At 43.1% G+C, this 21,490-nt stretch overlaps 1 protein-coding gene across 1 annotated transcript in view; it reads left to right on the top strand.

Moving 5' to 3' along the window:
• Positions 1 to 21,490, top strand: part of DNM1L (dynamin 1 like) — a 245,696-nt gene that overhangs the window by 65,197 nt on the left and 159,009 nt on the right. The window contains exon 4 of the mRNA XM_033953060.1: positions 14,935 to 15,006. Within this exon, the coding sequence (XP_033808951.1) occupies positions 14,935 to 15,006 (72 nt within the window). The remainder of the gene's footprint in view (positions 1 to 14,934; positions 15,007 to 21,490) is intronic.

The raw sequence follows: 21,490 nt of genomic DNA, 5'->3' as shown, positions 1-21,490 counted from the left end.
GGAATGGCTGAAAAGAAAAACATTCAATCACAGGTAATGAGAAGTCTGTAGTATTGCAAAACCAATCATGAATGTGACGTAACTGACATGCAAGATTGAATCTGGCTATACATAGCAATCCTAACCCCCCCTTGAGCGAGCGGCAGCATAAGCTTGGCTAAAGCAATCCTCGCTCGTTTACCCTGCCACAAAAACTTAGACAAGTGAGACCTATGGAGTGCTATATGTTGTGCAGATAACATAACTGGTAGCATTTGTAAAATATATATCCATTGGGGTAGTATCATCATATTGTATAGTGCTATACGGCCAGACAGGGAGAGAGGAAGTTGTCGCCAGCCATGCAAGGTACTAGAAGTTCGACGAAGTAAGGGCAAAACATTGGCAGTGTATAAGCTATTTAAATCCCTAGGAATAATCACTCCTAAGTACGTCAAGGAAGAGGTGGCCCACTGCAATGGAAAGACTCCCGGCCAAGTCCGTTGTACCTCTAATAGTGTAGGAAGTGCTAAAGATTTCTGCCTATTTAGCTCCAGGCCCGAATAAATATGGAATTTGTCTAATATTTCCAACGCCCGTGGTAGAGAACTATGGGGGTCACCCAGTGCAAGCAAGAGGTCGTCCGCAAAGGCTAGCACTCGTAGTTGCGACTCACCCTCTGACATCATCTCTTAGGAAGGTGCGTAGCAATGGGTCCAAATATAACAGAAAAAGTAAAGGAGATAGTGGACATCCCTGTCTGGTCCCCCTACCTATTTCAAACGGGGAAGATCTCACTCCATTGACCAACACCGAGGCTGTTGGACCAGCATATAAAGCTTGCACGGAGGACATGAAACTAGTAGGGATCCCTATGTAGTGTAGGACCTGGAACAGGTAATGCCAATGAACTTTATCAAAGGCCTTAGCTGCATCAAGTCCAACTAGCAAGCCCGGGCGCTGCTCCTGCTGTGCACGAGAGTAAGCTAAGAGTATCCGGCGAACATTAATCGTAGATTGTCGGTTCTTAACAAAGCCCACTTGTTCAGGTACAATAATGGAGGGCAAAATATGGGCTAGCCTGTCAGCCAAGATTCGAGCCAGTATTTTAACGTCTACATTTAATAATGAGATTGGCCGATAGGATTCAATTTCGTCGGGTGGTTTCGGGATCAATGTGATCAGGGCTACATTACAGTGTCGGGGGAAAGCCCCACTTTCCTGAATAGATACATAATAATCCAACAGGGAAGTGCCTATAGCCGGGGACAAGATCTTATAAAACTCGGGTGAATAGCCATCTGGTCCTGGTGCAGTGCAAGATCTCAATTTTTGTATGGCCTGGGTCACCTCAAGCACATTCAGTGGACGATCTAACCTGGATATCTGGGCAGCCGTCAGGCAAGGCAGTCCCGCGTCTGCAAGATAGTTACGCACATCTGGACCCGCTTAAGGGCCAGGGGACGCGTAAAAGGCCTCAAAATATTTCTGAAAGCCGGCCGAGATGTCTCCTGGTGAGGTTAAAAAGTTTCCAGGACTCTCCCGTATCGTGGGGATATATCTAGATCCCTTCCAACTTTTTGTTATGGATGCTAGCAGTTTCCCGGCCTTATTACCATATTTGTAAAAATGGAATTTACGGTAAAATAAGAGTTTCTTAGTACGTTCATGAATTAAGGAATTAAGTGCCACTAACACCGCCCTATATGCCTCATTGTTGGCCTCTGAGGGGTCTCGCAATAAAGCCTGTTTCAGCGTTACTAACTGTCGTTCAAGGTGTATTATGCGATACACGATTCGACGGGTTCTAGTCGCGACATAGGCAATAATATCGCCACGCAATACCGCCTTAGCAGTGTCCCAAAATAGAGTTGGTTGATCAACATGTTGGGCGTTATGTGTGTAGTAGGCCTCCCACTTTTCAAGTAGAAATGATTTAAATTGAGCATCAGTATGTAAGTAAGAGGGAAAGCGCCATCCCGGCCCGGGACCCGGTTGACCACCCAATGTCACGTCAAGCCAGATCATATTATGATCTGATATTTCCAATGGGTCTATCGTGGCCTCAGTGACCTTAGCAAACAATGTCTCGGAAAGTAATATGTAGTCTATTCTGGAAAAGGTGCCATGAGCTCTAGACTGGTGTGTATAGTCCCGTTCTGTCGGATGTAGTAATCTCCATGGGTCCACCAATCCCAAGGCTCGACATACGTAGGGAATGCCTCTAGCCTGCCCCACCCTGGTCACACTTGTCAACCCGGAACGGTCCATAGCCGGATTATGTACCTGATTCAGGTCACCCACCAAAATTAAGGGGCCACCCGGATCCTGCACACAAATATTCACCAAATTCTGAAAAAATGAATGTTGATAGCTATTGGGACCGTAACCCACCAATAGTCTAAAAGTCCCACCGGGCCCCTCCACTCTCACCAAGATGTATCGACCCTGAGGGTCACGTCGCAGGACCCGTATTACACCCAAAAAGCCTTTGCGAATCAATATGGCCACCCCAGCTTTCTTCCCAGGTGAGGAAGCAAAGTGTACCTCTCCAACCCAGCCTCTCTTAAGTTTCAGATGTTCACTATCAGTAAGCCTTGTCTCCTGTAAGCAAGCTATATCTGCAGAATGGTGTTTAAGTTGCGTCAATATTTTAGTGCGTTTTACTGGTGAGGTTATCCCCGATACATTCCAGGAGAGTATGCGCAATTTTCGATCACCCATAAGAATCTATATCCTGCCCAGTAAGATATCTGTGCCATCCATGAACATGTGTCCCAGGGCGCCCAGCCTCGCCCCAAGGACCAACACTCAACCCCCAGTCAGACCATCCATTCAGCTGTACATAATTTTTCAAATCATAAAAAACAAAACTGCAAATAACACTATACCATACCGCTGCTGCCCCAAAACAATTCCCAACCCCAACTTCCCTATGCACAAACCCAAGAACCCCCATACAGGAGATCTAGAGTCACTAAAGATGACCCCTCCAGGGCAACCCTAACGTGTGAATGTCAGTCCCAACTTTAGAAGCCATAAAGTATTCAGTCCTCAAGATCAATTAAGCCCAGATGTCCATATCAGCCACAGGCCCGTTCGAACCCGTGGCCAAACCAGGATCAGTCAACTCACTCACTCGGGACCACTAGTTGTTTTATGTAATCATCCGCGGCCTCTGGGGTCTGGAAAGATTTCCAGATTCCATTACATTGAATCTTCAGCTGAGCTGGGTAATTAAATTGAAAACGTTGTTTCAGATCCACTAGGCGGGAACATAAAGGATAGTAAGGTCTTCGCCGTTCTTGCAAGGCTACTGAAAAGTCTTGGCTAATGTGGACCGGATTACCATCAAATTTCAAGTTGTCTTTCATGGTCCTGTATTGGCGAAGCAATTCAACCTTGTGTTGGAAGTTTAAAAGCTTTAAGATCACAACACGTGGGCGCGCTTCCAGGCCGGGTCTGAGGCCTAAACGATGTGCCCGCTCAATGCGCAGGGGCCCCATCGAAGGACGCAAGTCAAATTCCGCCCGAAGCCAGCCCTCCAATTGCTCCGATAGCGAGCGATCCGTCAGTGTCTCGGGAATGCCCATCAGACGCAGGTTAGAGCGACGTGATCTGTTCTCCAGATCATCGAGTTTGTCTGCCTGAGCTCTAACCTGCGCCCGCAGTGCGTCAAGATCTGTGTCCCGTGCCGCAGAGGAGTCTTCCAAGTCCGACACTCTTTTTTCAAGTTCCGTTGTGCGGGCTGCGGCTGTTGCCATTAGTGTTTCGATATTAGCTATTTGGGCAGTAAGCGTCTCCATCTGGGGCCCCAATACCTGTGCTAGCGCCGTTTTAATGTCGCTCAAGGCCGATTCAGTGAGGCCAGAGACCGCCGTCGTGGGGCTCGCCGCCATCTTGGGATTCACGGGTCTTGCACGCTCTCTGTCCTTTCTCGCCGTTTTTGGCTGCATGGATTCCTGCGACCTGGTAAGATAGCGATCCATACAATGGTGGAGAGTGTCCGATACCACTCGCGCGGATCAGGTTGGTAGGGAATCGGCAATTTACAGAAAGTTTAGCAGGGCTGCCCCGGAGTGAACGAGGAGACGTCTTCACTCGTTCATGTCATCACGTGACTCTCCGAAGTTAAAACATATAACATTATGCCAAATTATAAAATTCAAAAATTCATTTTTAAAGGGCTTATGGTAGCACAAGATAAGAAATATATGTATATATTAACAAGAACATAATAGCTTTGCATAAAATAAAAATCACAGCAAACCAAAGGTAATAAAGTGCATACACATACCTTGCAAATAACGCAGTGAAATAAAACAGGTTCACATAAAGATGTTTATTCATTCATCCATTGTCAGCTAAAACGACTAAAAAATGCACAAACATATTAAAAAATGGAATAAAAGTATACATATCAGCCAAGCATAAGTGTACTTCCTTAAGTAAATTCAGGGATATTAAATATAAGAACTGAAGGTCAGAAAGATATTTACTATATACAAAGTAACTGACCCCTAAGGATAAACTGTCAATAGAGGGTGATCAAAAGGTGTATAAAATGCTCAGAGATATGAAACTGAAAGGAAGGCTGAAAAACCTCCCTTGAAGTAAGAGTTTACCTTCCAGTGATTGCAGCTTTATAAAGTTCTGATCACGCTCGATGACTTGGCATGACTTAAAATAATATTAAACACATCAGTAGGATTCGCTTGGGAGTCAAAGAAGCCCCTTTGGTCTCTCATTGGTTAGAGAAACAACACAGTCTGTCAGATCTGCAATACTCGATTTTGGACATGGTGTCTACCACCAGAGGCGGTGATGTAGCACATATCCTGTGGAAAAAGGAACAAAAATGGATCTATACTCTCAACACCCACATGGACTCAACAATGAGATCGAGTGGCTGGCATTTCTTTAATTTTCTTTGTATTGCTGAGCATCGATAATTTAATAGTTGCAGTTACACTTCATATTGACAGCTCCGGTTTTGGAGCTGTCGTTGACACTGACGTCATTCGGTGCCTCATCATGACGTCCGACTTCATGTCGTTTTTCATTCTAGAAAATGAGCGTTAGTGGACCGTGGTTTTTCTGGCGGTTGAAATCTTTTTGATACTTAGAAGACACTTCATTAACCACCCAGCAGCGGTATGTATCATTTTAGAACTCTTTCGCATCCCCATGATTAGCCTAGTGAATGTTACTAAGTCATGTTTTTCAGTGTGAGTATTGGATTCCCACCCACACTGATATTGAGACATTGCATGTCAGATACGATTGCATGTCACAAAGCTAACTAGGCATATTCTGAACAACATACAGGAACCATTTTGAAAACAAACCAGTCGGGTCTCCTGAGGCAGGGAACGAAACGGGGCCACGTTGGGACCCCATAAACCCTGTTTGCAAGCTAAGTGATAGAGAATGACACGGTGGCGGTTTACCCGCGGCCACCGCATTTAGCTGCGGGTGACCTGCCGAAACGGGGAACGAAAACTAGCAATCGCTGCGGCGACGGGGACAAGGCCATTCACCGCCCCGTGGGGCGGTGAATGGTCTTGTCCCCGCAGTGAGGCATGAAGGATCGCGCGGTCCCCGGAGCCACACGCCCCTGCCCAATCGATCCTAGTGATTAGCCAGCTCTCTCCCTTCTCCTCACCTTAGTTTGTAGGTTTTCTTTTTTGGCGACCCGCACGCTATCAGAGAGCCGCGCACCCGCTGCTGCTCAGTTTCGATTTTCTGCTCTGACGCAACCAGAAACAGGAAGTTGCAGCAGAGCAGAAGATTGAACACTGAGCAGCCGCGCGTGCAGGTCGCCGAAAAAGAAAACCTACAAACTAAGGTGAGGAGAAGGGAGAGAGCTGGCTAAACACTAGGATCGATTGGGCAGGCGGGTGGTGGCTGCGGGGACCATGCGATCGCTCATGTTCCCGGCTCAAACTGGAAGGAGGGAGTGAAAGGGAAAAGGATTCTGGGCCAAGGGGATGAAGACGGAAAGAAAAACCCACAGCAGGAAAGAAAGGGAAGGACAGGCAGGTGAGCCAGAAGCTAGATGGGGTTGAAAAGCAGAGACACACTGGTATGGAAGAGGAAGATAGGGGAAATCTGGACACAGGAAGGTAACAGAAAGAGGGGAAATTATGTGCATGGGGCATAGGGACAGAGACATAAAGGGGACATGCCATGGGGATGGTATATGGACACGGGGGGGGCAATGACAGATACATAGGGGAGATATTAGAAATGGAGAAAATAGGAGCACAGAAGCAAGATGGTTTGTGGGGATGGGACAGGGACCGAGCTCGCAGGCTCCAGTGGCTTGCACAAATTACATTGTAACGTGCCATGAAAATAAGAGGGAGGAAGGTAGATAGATAGGCCACGCGAGAGGAGCTGAAGGGTAGTAGAAAGGAACATATGGTAAAGGAGGGAGGGAAGGGTAGTGGTGGAAAGGAATAGGACAGACATTGAAGGAGGGTGGAGAGGAACAGACCCCGAAGGGAAATGTGGAAGACAGAGTGGGAAGAAGACAGATGTCAGACTATGGGGGAGCGGAGGGAAGAAGATGGGTGCTAGACCAATTGGGGGGGGGTGAAGGGAGAGGCACAGTAACAGCAAATGGAAGACGCAGAGAGAAGACACACAGTGGATGGAAGGAATTGAATGAGAAGATGTAGAAAGCAGAAACCAGACAACAAAGGTAGAAAAAAAAATTATATTTATTTATTTATTTTTTGCTTTAGGATAAAGTAGTATATTAGTTGTGTTGATAAAAATTTATAAACAAAGCCCTGGCAGCTGAACATCTCTTTCTCTAGTTCAGCAGCAGGAACTTTGATTTATAAGAAAGGAATAAGCTAAATATTACAGTACTAAGGCTTATATGGATGCAGCGGGGACAGTGACGGGGCGGTGAATGGGATGGCAGTGGCGGTGACGGGGCAGTGAAAGGGATGGCGGTGACGGGGCGGTGAAGGGAACGGCGGTGACGGGGCGGTGCAGAGGATGGTGGGCCGGGGACGGGGCGATGACGGGGACAGATTTTTTCCCCGTGTCATTCTCTACTAAGTGATATTGTTTTCACTATACCTATGCAGTGACTGTATGCATTATTGATATAATGAAGAAAGAGAGAAGATATCATCGTACTCTAAATAAGTGAAAGACTTTAATATTATTTTAAGTCATGCCAAGTCATCGAGCATGATCAGAACTTTATAAAGCTGCAATGACTGGAAGGTAAACTCTTACTTCAAGGGAGGTTTTTCAGCCTTCCTTTCAGAGTTTCATATCTCTGAGCATTTTATACACCTTTTGATCACCCTCTAGTGACAGTTTATCCTTAGGGGTCAGTTACTTTGTATATAATAAACATAATAAGTGAGCAGGCTGTTGACATCTAGAATTAAAATTTAATAGGGAAACGCTGGACAGATTTCTAATGCCATGGCTAACTTTTGAAAGGCCTTAATAGACAGAACAGACCTGCCATAGCATTGCAAGTCGGGTCCGTACAGAGTAAAATTTTCTCATAAAAGTGAAATGTGCCGTCAAATATAAAAAAGAAGTTTTAAAGTCAATAAGAATTTAAAACAGACAAATCAAATGTAAACAATGTAAGAAAAAAAAAAGTAAGAAAAAAAAAAGCCAACTAATCGCTACCATCTACAGCGCCAATTAAAAGGAATAAAGGTGGCTAAAAACTAAATTGAACTTACTTCAAAAACCGTACTTTGAAGCTCCGTGCTTGAAGCTGAAGTCCCCTTCCTTGCAAATGTGTTTAAAAGGAAAAAATACCGCTGAAGGTGCCGGATTAAATAGATCAATGTCAGAACGTAATGACGTATCAATTGAAAAAAAGTCACATGATGGTACAATAAAACAAATACTAAAATAAATCAACTAGATAAATAAAGATATATGAAAAAATCTAAATGAAACAGGAACTCAAAAAATGACTGTGAAGGCAAAACAGGAACCAAAACAAAAACAGGTGAACAAACCGTCATGGCGTCTTGAGTGCTACGTAAGGACGAAAATGTAAAACGTCATAGCGTCATGAATGCTGCATAAAAACAAGACCCATCTAACAAAACTGAACTACAAAAAAGAATTCTAGCCAAATAACTAAAACAATGAATATGCACACAATGCCATAAACTTTATTTAAACTAAAAAAAGAAGGAAACAAAGCTAAAACAGGTGCATAAACAACAATAAAGGCAAATGAATAAATTAAAAATTAAAAATAAGAATCAAGAGCGCATATTACCAGAAAGAACCAAAGAAGTGCTATATATTCCAACTTCTTATAAAGACCAAGGTTATCGGACATTGACAAGAAAACTTAAATAAAAGGTCTAAGGTCCAGTTCCATATTTAGACCATGTGGTGTCACTGTATTAAATTAAAAAATGATCTGCTTTCTTCTTTCAATAAAACAGTATCTGGGTCTCCCCCTCTCCACCTAATCTTGATAACTTTTAAGACAAAAAACTTCAAACCATCAATTGAATGTCCCTTCTCATACCAATGCTCAACAATAGGGGTGCTCTGTATGTTCCTGCTAATACAACTCCTGTGTCTATTATTCTGGTTTTCACCATTCATTTCGTTTTACCAATATACCATTTCTTACATGGGCATACTATGGTGTAAATGACATTTTAAGAATTACAATCACTGTGGTCCTTCAAAGCAACTAATTTTCCTTTACATGGGTGATCATAACTGGAAACAGACATCCTGTGTCTACAAACAGAGCAATGGCCACAGGGAACCATGGCCTAGAGGTCCAACAGTATCAATCAATGGGTCAGGTAGAGTAGACGGAACAAAGCATATCCTTTAAATTCCTATTTCTTAAAAAGGCAACAATGAGTGTCAAATTGTGGAAACATTCATGAGTTTGCAATATATGCCAATTCTTTCTAATAATGCCTTTATATCATGAGCTAAATGTGAAAATTTAAGAGTACAGACAATATCTGGTTTAGATGTTATACTGGCCGGATGCAGAAGTTCATCCCTATGTTTGGCCTGTGCTCTTTCAAAGCACTTCTTGACACAATCCTCTGGGTACCCTCTTGACAAAAAAATTTTAATCATAGATGGTGCTTGTCAATCAAGGTCATCCATATCAGTGCATAATCTTCTTAGCCTCAAAAATTGAGCATACGGAAGATTCTTCTTCAAACCTTTATTATGGAAGTTTGTATAGTGGAGATAAGTATTTCTGTCTGTGTCCTTCCTATAAATCGAGGTCTTTAAACTATATCTGGTTTTATAGATCTTAATATCCAGAAAAGTAATTGATTTATCATCATACTGCATCTTAAATTTCAGATTCTCATCCTGTGTGTTCAACCATTGGTGATGCTCTAAAAGCTTTTCTGTACTACCCCTCCACAAGATGAAAATATCTTCTATATACCACTTATTTAGAACAACATTTTCATTAAAAAAAATGTAATTCAAGGAAAATACATTCAAAATTGGCCACATACAAATTTGCAATGTCTGGAGCCATCGAAGAGCCCATAGCAGTTGAAAGAGGATAGATTCCGTAAGGAAGTTCTTCATCACCCAGAGAGTGGTGGAAAACTGGAATTCTCTCCCGGAGGCTGTCATAAGGGAAAACACCTTCCAGGGATTCAAGACAAAGTTAGACAAGTTCCTACTGAACAAGGACATACGCTGGTAGGGCTAGTCTCATTTAGGGCACTGGTCTTTGACCAAAAGGGCCGCCGCGTGAGCGGACTGCTGGGCATGATGGACCACTGGTCTGACCCAGCAGAGGCATCTCTTATGTTCTTGTGTTCTTATGTTTTTGATTTGTTGAAAAAAATTGCCCTGAAAACAAAAATAATTATTAGTCAAGGCAATGCTAGCAAGGGTCAAAATGAAATAATTAGGTACCCGTTTATGTGTGTTCCTTTCTCTAAGTGTTCTTTCTATAATCTCCAAGGCCGAAAGCTGTGGAATATTCATTTACAGAGATTCAATATCCATGGTGACTAACTTAATATCTGTCAAATCCCCATCATATTGTTCCAAAATATTGATCATAAAAGCAGAATCTCTAACATATGATTTAATCTTGGGGACGAATGGTCTCAGAAAAAAATCAACCAACTTAGACAAGGGTTCCAAAATAGAGCCATTACCTGAAATAATTGGACGCCCAGGAGGGGAATTGAGAGATTTGTGGATCTTAGGGAACACATAAATTGTAGGAATAACAGGATATTGCACAGTCAAAAAAGCTTTTTCCTTATTCATAATATATCCTGCACCCTGTTCTATGGAAACCAATGAGTCAATCTCTGCTTTCTTGCCCTGTTTGGATAAGAAATGGGCCCTCGAAACGGATGCATCCCTGGGTGCTGATGCTGCTGTAACCCTTTCATAAATCGATCTTGATGATGTTGCGGTTGGAACCCCCTCATCGATCTGTGGGAAAGAAGCCATGATGAGGGAGGGCAGCTGGACTCAAATTACAGGACCCTGCAAGATTGATAATGTGACTATCTACCCTTGAACTGAAGAACTGATATGCAGCCCTGGAAGTGGAGGAGATGAGAGCATCACAGGGAGAGGAAGGACCAAAGTTTTAAATCCCCAAAGTTGTTGAATCTGTGATCACTAGGAAGTATAAGGTAGTGGTGGTTGTTAATTCCCTTCTGAGGGGTACAGAGGCCTCCATCTTCAGACTGGACATGATGTGCTGGGAGGTGTGCTATCTGTCCGGTGCCAAAATCCAAGATGTTACGGAGAGCTTGCCAAGACTCATTAAGCCTAATGACTATTATCAGATGCTGCTCATCCATGTTGGCACTAATGATGCTGCTAGGTACCCCTCCGAACATATCAAAAACGACTTTGTGGCTCTGGGAGAGAAAGTGAAGCAGACAAGTGAGCAGGTGGTATTTTTGTTGATCCTTCCTGTCAAGGATAAAGGCCTGAGTAGAGAAGCTTGTGTCCTGGAGATGAATGCATGGCTGCATGAATGGTGTCATCAAGAGCGTTTCAGCTTTTTGGACCATAAGATGACTTTCCAAGGGCTGCTGAGTAAGGACATTGTGTATCTATAAAAGAAGGGAAGAGTCTTCAGCAGCAGACTGACTAACCTACTGAAGAGGGCTTTAAACTAGAATCATTGGGGTAGGGTAATCAAAGGCCCAAGGTAAATCACTAAATATCTCTACACAAATGAGAAAAGAGGACAATATCTGGAAAGCAGCATATAGTAATGCTCAAAGTATGGAAAAGAAGGTTCTGGATCTAGAGGCAGTGATGGAAGAGGCTGAGTTGGATTTAGTGGTAATCACAGAGACGTGGTTCACAGAGAACCATGACTGGAATATAGATATACCAGGCTATAATCTGTTCAGGAAAGACCAAAGGGGAGGGGAAGGAGGGGGGAGTGTTGTTATATGTTAAAGATCATATTAAAGCCACACAATTGCAGGATCTAATCTAATCTAATCCTTAGGTTTGTATACCGCATCATCTCCACGTTCGTAGAGCTCGACGCGGTTTACAGTAGGAGAAATAGGAAGGAACTACAACAGAAGGGTAGAGGAAGAAGTGTGAAGAAAAGGAAAGAAAAGGATCTGCAAAGTAAGGAAGAAGCACTGTGGGTTAATTTGGAAAGAGGGAATAGAAAATGTATTCACTGACAGAAGTGGGCAGAGATTTAATAGCAGACATTCAGTATATGGCTGTAAAAGGGGAGGTATTACTAAAGTTAAAAGGGGATCGATTCCGTACAAATGTAAGGAAGTTCTTCTTCACCCAGAGAGTGTTGGAAAACTGGAACGCTCTTCCGGAGGCTATTATAGGGGAAAACACCTTCCAGGGATTCAAGATAAAATTAGAAAAGTTCCTGCTGAACCAGAACGTATGCAGGTAAAGCTAGTCTCAGTTAGGACACTGGTCTTTGACCAAAGGGCCGCCGCGTCAGCGGACTACTGAGCACGATGGATCACTGGTTTGACCCAGCAGCGGTAATTCTTATGTTCTTAACATGCCTGATGTTGATTGGGGTATTCCTATTGTGGGGTCCCCTAAAAATAGGGAGATCCTGGATCCTGTTCCAGCATTTGGTAATGGAACCCATGTGGTATGGGGCCATACTGGACTTAGTGCTTACAAATGGAGAAAGTGTTTCTGATGTTACAGTGGGTGATCATCTGGCATCCAGTGATCACCACATGGTGTGGTTTAATATTAGAACAGGTATAGAGAGAGCTCATTCAAAAGTAAAGGTTCTAGACTTTTAAAAAACGAATTTTGTTCAGATGGTTGATTACATCAAGGAATTGTCTGGATGGGATCATCTGGAAGAAGTAGGAAAGCAGTGGGAAAAACTGAAAGGAGCTATTATAAGCAACAAATCATTTTGTAAGGAAAGTAAGTAAAAGAGGAAAAGAAGGCTGGCGGACTTTTCAGCAATGGTGTGCAAAGGACTGGGTGGTGACGCTTCAGGCTCCCATTCCAGTCATCCTAGCTTTCCTTCAGGCTGGGCTGGAAAAAGGCCAGTCTGTGGCCTCCCTCAAGGTGCAGGTGGCCAGTTTTTCTTGCTTCCTGATGCAAGATCACTGACGGCTCATCCTGATGTGATCAGTTTTGTCTGGGGAGCTCTGTGATTGAGGCCTCTACTACGGTGTCTCTTTTCGACCTGGAATCTTAATGTTCTGAAGGGTCTCGCTAAAGCTCTGTATGAGCCCCTCAAGGACTCTTCTCTGTTGGACCTCACAATTGGACTGTTTCTGGTGGTGATTGTTTCGGCATGGTGAATTCCAGAACTGCAGGATGAATCGTGGATGAAGGCATCTCTCTCCATGCTGTGCCCTTCTTTCTTCCAAAGGTGGTATCAGATTTTCACGTCAACCAGGAGGTTTGTCTGCCTTCTTTTCAATCCACAGGGTCTGACAAACAGGATAGAGTGTTAAAGAAGCTGGATGTCCGCAGGGTTTTGCTCCAGTACTTGGAAAGGGCAAATGACTTTCGCCTTTAACCATCTGTTTTTACTTACCAGCCACTTCTGGCTTGGAAAGTCAGCATCTAAGGCCTCTATTACTAGGTGGATTCACATGGCCATCTCTTTGGTGTACATTGCCAGAGCTTTGGTGTACATTGCCAGAGATAGTACACTCAACTAAGAGTGTTGCCTCTTCCTGAGTGGATCTTGGGCAGTGCCCCCCACAGAGATTTGTTGTTCTACTCTGCATACTTTTTCCAAATTTTACAGAGTGGATGTGGTGGCTCTGGAGGACACAACTTGTGGGTCCTCGGTCTTGTGATCCCTCCCTAGACATCAGCTTTTTTGGTACATCACCACACGTACAGACTGCTGAGCAGATGTAACTGAATGAAAGATTAGATTTTTACCTGGACAATCTTCTTTCTGTTAATATACTACAGATTCCGAACACCCTGCCCTCTGTATATTCTGTATCACGTGCTTTCTGAATTTCAGGCCTGGAGTAGATCTTCTGTCAGCCAGACTGCTAAATGCCAAGAAATCCAGTACGAGTAAGTGTATTCCTCCACCTCTAGCAGTTGTTTCTCTATGGTTATTTTCCAATTGTTATGATGTAGTATTCTAATTTTTGTTTTCTAAGTTACGGAACAGAACCGATTTGTTTATTGTATGCGAGGAGATTCCCTATTCTTCTACTTCTTTGTCTTCTGTTCCTTTGGAGCTCAATTTCTTTGGGACATAACTGGAGGGTGCACTGGGCTCTGCCTCCATGTGAGAGGTACTCAAAACCAGTGGCATAGTAAGGGGGACAGAGTGCCCTGGGCGCCATTTTCCTGGGGGGATGCTGGCACCTCTCTTCCTCTCCATCCCCTGCGTACCTCTTTAAATGTTCTCTGGCACGAGCAGCATCTTCTAGCTGTTGCTTGCACCAACTCCCTTCTGACATCGCATGTTGGTTGCCGGTCCAGGACATGACATGATAAGGGAGCCGACGCTGGTGTGGGCAGCAGGTGGAAGATGCTGCTCGTGCCGGCGAACATTTCAAGAGATACATGGGGGGAGGGGCAGGGATGCTCAAGAGGCGAGGAAGAGTGGGGGGGGAGGGGCACATGGGGTGGTGGGGCACCAACCTCCCTCTCTATGCCACTGCTCAAAGCTTGTAAGTATTCTCACTTCTGCAAGTCCAGTTTGCGGGAACAGATTGATCACCTCACATACTGAATCTATTCAAGATTAACAGAAAGAAGATTATCCAGGTAAGACCTTAATCTTTCATTCCTTTAGTCAGCCCCATTAGTCTAAACCTGTCCTTGGAAGACTGGTGTCCTAGACTCACAGGAGCCTCTGCTACTTCCTTTTCAGCCTACAAAACAACAATAAAAAAGACATTTTTCTATATGTAGGGTAGCAAGTACCATAATACTACTACTACACTATTTCTGTAGCACTCCTAGATATACACAGTGCCTTACATTAAAACATTTAAGATGTGATTTTATGCTTGCTTGATAATCTTTGCAGCTGGTTGATGGGGCACAGGTGTGTTATGAAAGAACCTTCTGCTGCTTTGACAGATTTTCAGAGGAAAACCTCAGCATTATCAGACCTTATTCTGATGAAATCAGGTTTGGGTTTTTTTCTACCTCCATCTGCTGATAGGAGGGGATAACACCCACCTGTTCAGAATGGTGCAACTAAAGGAAAGGAAATTATCAAGGTAAGACACAATATCCTTATGTATCTTATACCTACTTGAAGACTTATTGCTGAAGAGTGCTGTTTAATAGCCCTATAGGGCATTTTGAGCTATTTACTGCTGTTGCACTGATTTGTGCAGAAGGAAAAGAACGCCTTCTATTTTTCTCTTAAGTCAGATTGTAGGTGGGTGGGTGAGGTAATTATAATTAAAAAAAAATCACATCTCTGTTGCTGTTTCAATTGAATGTCTTTCTGTGTTTCAGGTCTACACTGACTTTGATGAAATTCGACAAGAAATTGAAAATGAAACTGAAAGGATTTCAGGAAATAATAAAGTATGCATATGACATCATATTATACTTGTGTATCTTGTACAATAGTTTTGCAATTGACTAGATCTGCTCTTATTAGTGAAGGGATGTTCTGCAGCGTATACTGTTGATGCATTAGACTGGTATTTTAACATAAGCATAAGTACAACTTTTATGGTTTTCAGATTTTTCAAACTTCCCAATTTTCAGGCCTTTTTTCCAATTTATTTCAGACATTCTTTTTTAATAAAAGATATTTTTGTAATTTAATAAGGACTCTTATTGAAGGAAGTGCATAGCATGAATATTATGACACTAGGAACCAGCAAACAAGCAATCATGAAAATCTCTTCTGTTACATAAACATATAGCAGTCTGTACTCTTTCTCAACTTCTTCAAGCCAAGTACCCCCTAAGTCAGGGGTGTCAAAGTCCCTTCTCGAGGGCCGCAATCTAGTCGGGTTTTCAGGATTTCCCCAATGAATATGCATGAGATCTAATAGCATACAATGAAAGCAGTGCATGCAAATAGATCTCATGCATATTCATCGGGGAAATCCTGAAAACCCGACTTGATTGCGCCTTGAGGAGGGACTTTGACACCCTTGCCCTAAGTCTAACAAATATCAACAGAGTACCCTGCCCAGGCTCTGCACTAGACCCGCCCCAGACCCCACCCCCATAATAATAGTACTAATTGTAATGCAATTTCTTCCAACCATTTTTCATATATACACACAAATCTTAATACATAATGGTAACTACAAAATTAAAGAACAAAACAAAACCTACAAAGCACTGTACTCACAGAAAATGTTAATTATCATTTATATTCATTTTTTTTCAAAGAGATCAAGGCAGATGACTTTAAAATATTCAACGTCACCTCAGAAACAACTATCGAAAAATAAATATAGTGTAAAATATAGACAGCAGATATAAATTCTCAAAACTGACATATTTCGATCACTAAATTTATAATAAAATAATTTTTCTTACCTTTGATGATTTCATGAGTCTCTGGTTGCAATTCACTCTGACTATGCATCCAATATTTCTTTCTTTCTACCTCATACACGCTTCCTATCCTCTGGACCTCATTTCCTTCCCCAACCAACATATCTCTGTCCCTCCTTGAGTCCAGCTTTTCTTCCTTTCTCTTTCACCCCTCTCGTGTCAGCTCTTACATCGGAGGGAAGTCCTCTGGGTTGGCTTTGGTGGAGGGGGGCGGGCAGGAAGGTGGGATCCCCGGCAGCGGCTTGATGGGAAGGTGGAGGGCAGGAAGGAGGGATCCCTGGCAGTGGCTTCGACAGGAGGGTGGAGGGCAAGAAGGAGGGATCCCCGGTGGCGGTTAGGCAGGCAATATCCTCGGCAGCGGCCAGTGCCTCGTACCCCCCAACAAGCAGCTTGTGTACCCCTAAGGGTTTGCATACCGTGGGTTGAGAAACACTACTCTAGGTGAATATTTTCTGGTCGCGAACTGTTGCAGAAGGATGTCAATCACATCTTTCAGCTCCTCCTCCTTCACTAGTGGAATTTAGTGCCTTCTTCAGTTTTTCCTTTTGCAAGCAAACTGAAAAGGGGTGTTCTGATCTGCTTTGTTTGTTTTTTATTATTTTCAGGTATCTTTATCTGTTTCGGGAGGCTTTGGTGCCTAGAGATCCCCAATTTGGGGCAGCTCTGCCTGGAAGAGGATGGAGATTCTGCATGGGTGGTCTGCTCGCAGGTGTAACTGTTGAATTAGCCTGCTTTGTGCAGTTTGGAAACTTGGGGATCATTCCCATCAGGGCTAGTTCATCTTTTGATTTATCAGAGACTTGAGCATGGGCTGTGGGGCCCCTATGAGAGTCCCTTTGGGCTTCAGGGAGCTGGCTATGTTTTTCACTCCACCCATCATGGCGTGAAGATCTGTGGGGGTTGAAGTTTCAGTTGGGTCCTGTCCGACTGGCAGCCTGACTATCTCGTTTTGTATCCATTCTGGAAAGGTTTTGAGGCAGAAAACTGACAAGGCAGGCACTAGCAGAGCACAGTGAGTACAGCCCATTATTCCCTAGGGGGAAATCGGGTTTGGGTTCAAAATATTTGATTTTTTTAGGGTTTCTGAGGCCAGAGGGAGATTCCCCCCACCTCCAAAACCCCTTTCTATTAATTTTTTTTAAAAACTTCAGGGGAGTCCCCACAGGCCATTTTCACTGGTGGCTGCCTTCTTGTATTTTAAACAATCTTTTTTTTCTAAAGCCTCCATCTGCCTCAGAACCCTTCTGTTTGGTTCAAAATCAATTGGGATAGATTTCTCAGGCTGTTCTACCCTCATTTCGTTATCATCAAATTGGCTAAAACACAAGAGAAAATATCCAACTGGATATTTAAGTATCCAACTGGATACTTAAGGATCTCAAGCACTCACAGCTAAAGGCCCGATGTATGTTACAAGCCAGTAACCAAAAAGTGAGCTATCATTGGTCCTGTATATTCTCCTATTTTCTCAATTTTATCAAAAACTGCTTTATTTATTTTTTCTATAATTATTATTTTTTTCTTTTCTTTACTTTGTTTTAATTTTAAAACCTAATTCAATATTATGCCCATCTTATTTGCTTATTTGCATATTTACTTCATCCAACATTTACAAATCATTCCTGAATGTTGTTGATGTGCTGATTTTTTCATCTATCACATAGTACTTTCTCATTCGAAAATATATGAATTATAAAGTACTTACACTGACTTACTAAACTGACAGGTGGCTTAGTTGGGACGTGTAATAAATAGAACTTTAACATTCTCACTCTACCTCAACTTCTAGTTCTGTTCTCCCTGTGTAGAGACACAATGGTGCTAGGCTGAGGGGATGCTCCTCTTTGGATAGGTCTCGGACATTATTCGGTCAATCTACAAGCTGGAATTTGCTTGACCTCTGACAGATTGGCTCTTGGACTCTCTTTCAGGTCGTCCGGACAAAGCACTCAGGGTTTAGGCCACTGTTCAGCACTTGCTGGATATTAAAGCTATAGAGTCAGTGCTGCCCAACCTCTCGAGCTCAGACAGATATTCCATATACTTTTTTGTGCCAAAGAAAGGCTCAGAAGTATTGGAGGCCTATTCTGAATCTTCAGTATGAATGGAGACTGTGTGTTGGTCATTGCAGCAGTGGCCCCAGGAGAGTTTCTTGCCTCTCTGGATACATGCACACATGCACATTCCTATTTTTCCAGCCCACCACAAATTCTTACGGTTTCATGTTCTGGAACAGCATTACCAGTTTTTGACACTGCCCTTTGAGCTAGCGACAGCGCCCCAGACCTTCACTAAGGTGATGGTGGTAGTGGTGGCTTTCCTTGTATGACTGGCTGATCAGAGCTCCCTTGTTGGCCGAGGGACGACACACGGTGGAGCAGGTGCTGGAAGACCTAGGCTGGATTGTCAACTTCAGGAAGAGCCATCTGACATCTACGCAATCGCTGAAATACCTGGGAGTCCTTTTCAACATGGCAACAGGCTGCATCTATCTACCAGAAGCCTGCAGACAGAAACTGTGTGCCTGGATTGCTTCCCTTGTTGAGCAGCCAGCTCTTTCGGCATGGGAATATCTTCCGGGATCCATGGTTGCTATGCTGGATGTGGTTCCTTGGGTGAAGGCGCACCATCGTCCTCTTCAGCATGCTCTGCACAGGGATGCCTTGAAAACCCGTCCACATTGGACTGTGGGAACCTAAGCAAGCATGGGCTGCTACTTCTCCCACAATTGCTCTACAGGGGCGTACCGCTACACATTGCCTCCTGGATCATGGTGATGACAGATGCCAGTCTTTGGGGTTGGTGAGCGCATTGCACTCATTGTCCTGTTCAGGGGTGTTGGACACCCTCTTAGTGAAAGTGGTCAATCAACCAGTTGGAGCTCAGAGCCATTTGATTACCTCTGATGAGATTGCAGAAGACACTGGAGTGCTAAGCAGTCAGGGTTTTCTCTGAGAAAGTGATGGCGGTAGCCTACGTCAATCACCAGGGAGGGACCAAGAGCATTCCTCTGGTTCAGGAAGCCCACCTTTTTTTTTCTTTGGGTAGAGTGTCATCTCATAGCACTGATGACAGCGCAAGTGATGGGAATAGACTGTTCAAGCAGGCTTCCTCAGCAGACAAACTCTGGATCCAGGTGAGTGTGTCATGACCCCACAAGAGTTCCAAGCTATGGTGGGGACCTGGGGGTGCCTCAATTTCGACCTTATGGCAAGAAAGCGAATCGCTTCTTTAGTCGATCCGAACCCTAAAGCAAGGGACTCAATGCTGTGGTGCAGCCGTGGTCTCAGGAGATTCTCCTGTATGTTTTTCTTCCTTGGCCAATGATCGGTCAGGTCATTCAGAGGATCGCGGCTCATACGGGTCGTGCCATTCTGGTGACTCCAGATTGGCCTTGCAGTCCATGGTACGCAAATCTGTTGAAGCTGCGCAAGGATCACAGCCTTTGGCTGAGCACCTATCTGGACCTTCTCACATATGGTCCGGTATCTATGGAGGATCCGGGTCAGTTGAGTGTGCTAAATTAGAGCATAAAGTTATTCTGTCCTGCTTGTTAAAAATGGAACCCCCACTGCCCCAGATTCCTGCCTTCTGGGGAAACAGGCCTATTACAACTGAACTTTCAAATCATATTTCCAATCTGGATCTAGCCCCTATGATATCTGAATCCACCCATAATATGGGACATACATTAGATATGATTCTGGTTCCCACTATTCAAAGAGCTAATTTCTCTTACCCCAACATACTTCAAGTTCCCTGGTATGATCACTCTCTTATTATCATTTCATGCCATGCAGATCCACCCTTAAACCAGCCCCATCTGAAAACTGTCTCATGTAGAGAGTTCAACAAACTAGATGATACATCTATTTCCTCAAACTTTCTTCTTAAACTAAAATATCTTACAGGTATGGGTCTTGAGGACCAAATTACCCACTGGGAAAATCACTGCTGAACTCTTCTTGACAAAATAGCACCAATCATCATTTGTACCATCTCATCAAAGAAACTAAAGGACCCGTGGTTTGATTTCAAACTAATTCTTCTCAAATATCAACTCTGCTCACTTGAAAGGAAGTGGCGTTCAAATCCAGTTCCATCTAACCTTCTCAAATACAAAGATCACACTCTCTATTACAAAAGAGCAATTAATTTAACAAAAAAGAAATCTTACATCAAAAGCATCTCCAAAGCAAAAAAACTCATCAACACTTTTTCCTATTATTAAAAAATTAACATTTAAACAAAAACAACTAACTCCCCCTCCAGCACAAAATTTAGCCAACTTTTTCAAAGGAAAGATTAATAATATTAGGAAAGAAATTTGTAACAAAATTGACATAAATGCAGACATTTTAGATAATGACCATAGCCCTCAATTTTCATCTTCTTGTGTAAATTTTACTCTCCCGTCTATTGATGATCTCCAACAATTATTGACCACTCTCAATCCTAAAGGATCTCAAAAAGAAGTTATACCTCCATTAATACTCAAAAGATTCTTTAGCAAATTTAGCTACGTCATAAATTAATTCAAGAAAGTTTAAACACCTCTTATTTCGACAGTCTGGAAGCATTCTATCATTCGTCCTATAATCAAAGGTCCTAAAGCAAATACCCAGGACTGTTCCAACTTTAGACCTATCGCAAACTACCATTCTTGGCGAAATTGTCAGAAAAGGTAGTTTTCAATCAAATCTGATTTTGCTGAAAAGACCAATATTGTACTTTCTAATCAAACCGGTTTTCACCAAAACCATTCCACCTCTATTCAATAGTCTTGATTATCAATTCTTATTTCAATAGACCTATCGGCGGCTTTCAATACGATTGATCACGAAGTACTACTATTAAGCAGACTAGCATCAATTGGAATCACTTCACTCAGAGGGTGGTGGACACCTGGAATGCGCTTCCAGAGGAGGTGGTAGAGCAGAGTACGATTTGGGGCTTCAAAATGGGCTTGGACAAGTTCCTGAAAGAAAAGGGGATTGAAGGGTACAATTAGAGGGTTACTACACAATACAAAAGTCTTTAGAGTAATAGATCACTTACAGGTCATTGACCTGGGGGGCCGCCGTGGGAGCGGACTGCTGGACATGATGGACCTATGGTCTGACTCGGCAGAGGCGATGCTTATGTTCTTAAGTTCATAAATGGTTTGAATCCTACTTCACAAACTGCTCCTCTACGGTAATCTTTAATAATTCTTCATCAGAGACATATGTAAATGATTTTGGAATCCCTCAAGGGTCCATACTGTCCCCTTTTCTTTTTTATATATATCTTGCTCCTTTGCTAACATTTTGTCAATCGAAAGGTTTCATAACATGCCTATGCGGATGGCATCCAACTTATCCTCTTGATCCTGCAAATAATCAAGAAATAGAAAGCATCAATATGAAACTTGGAAATATTAATAACTAGTTAAGAAATAAAATGTTATCCCTAAACATCTCAAAAACCAATTCTCTTCTTTTTACATGGA

The sequence above is a fragment of the Geotrypetes seraphini genome, chromosome 7, assembly GCF_902459505.1.
Source record: "Geotrypetes seraphini chromosome 7, aGeoSer1.1, whole genome shotgun sequence".
NCBI lineage: Eukaryota > Metazoa > Chordata > Amphibia > Gymnophiona > Dermophiidae > Geotrypetes > Geotrypetes seraphini.
This window is presented reverse-complemented; position numbering and strand designations above follow the sequence as displayed.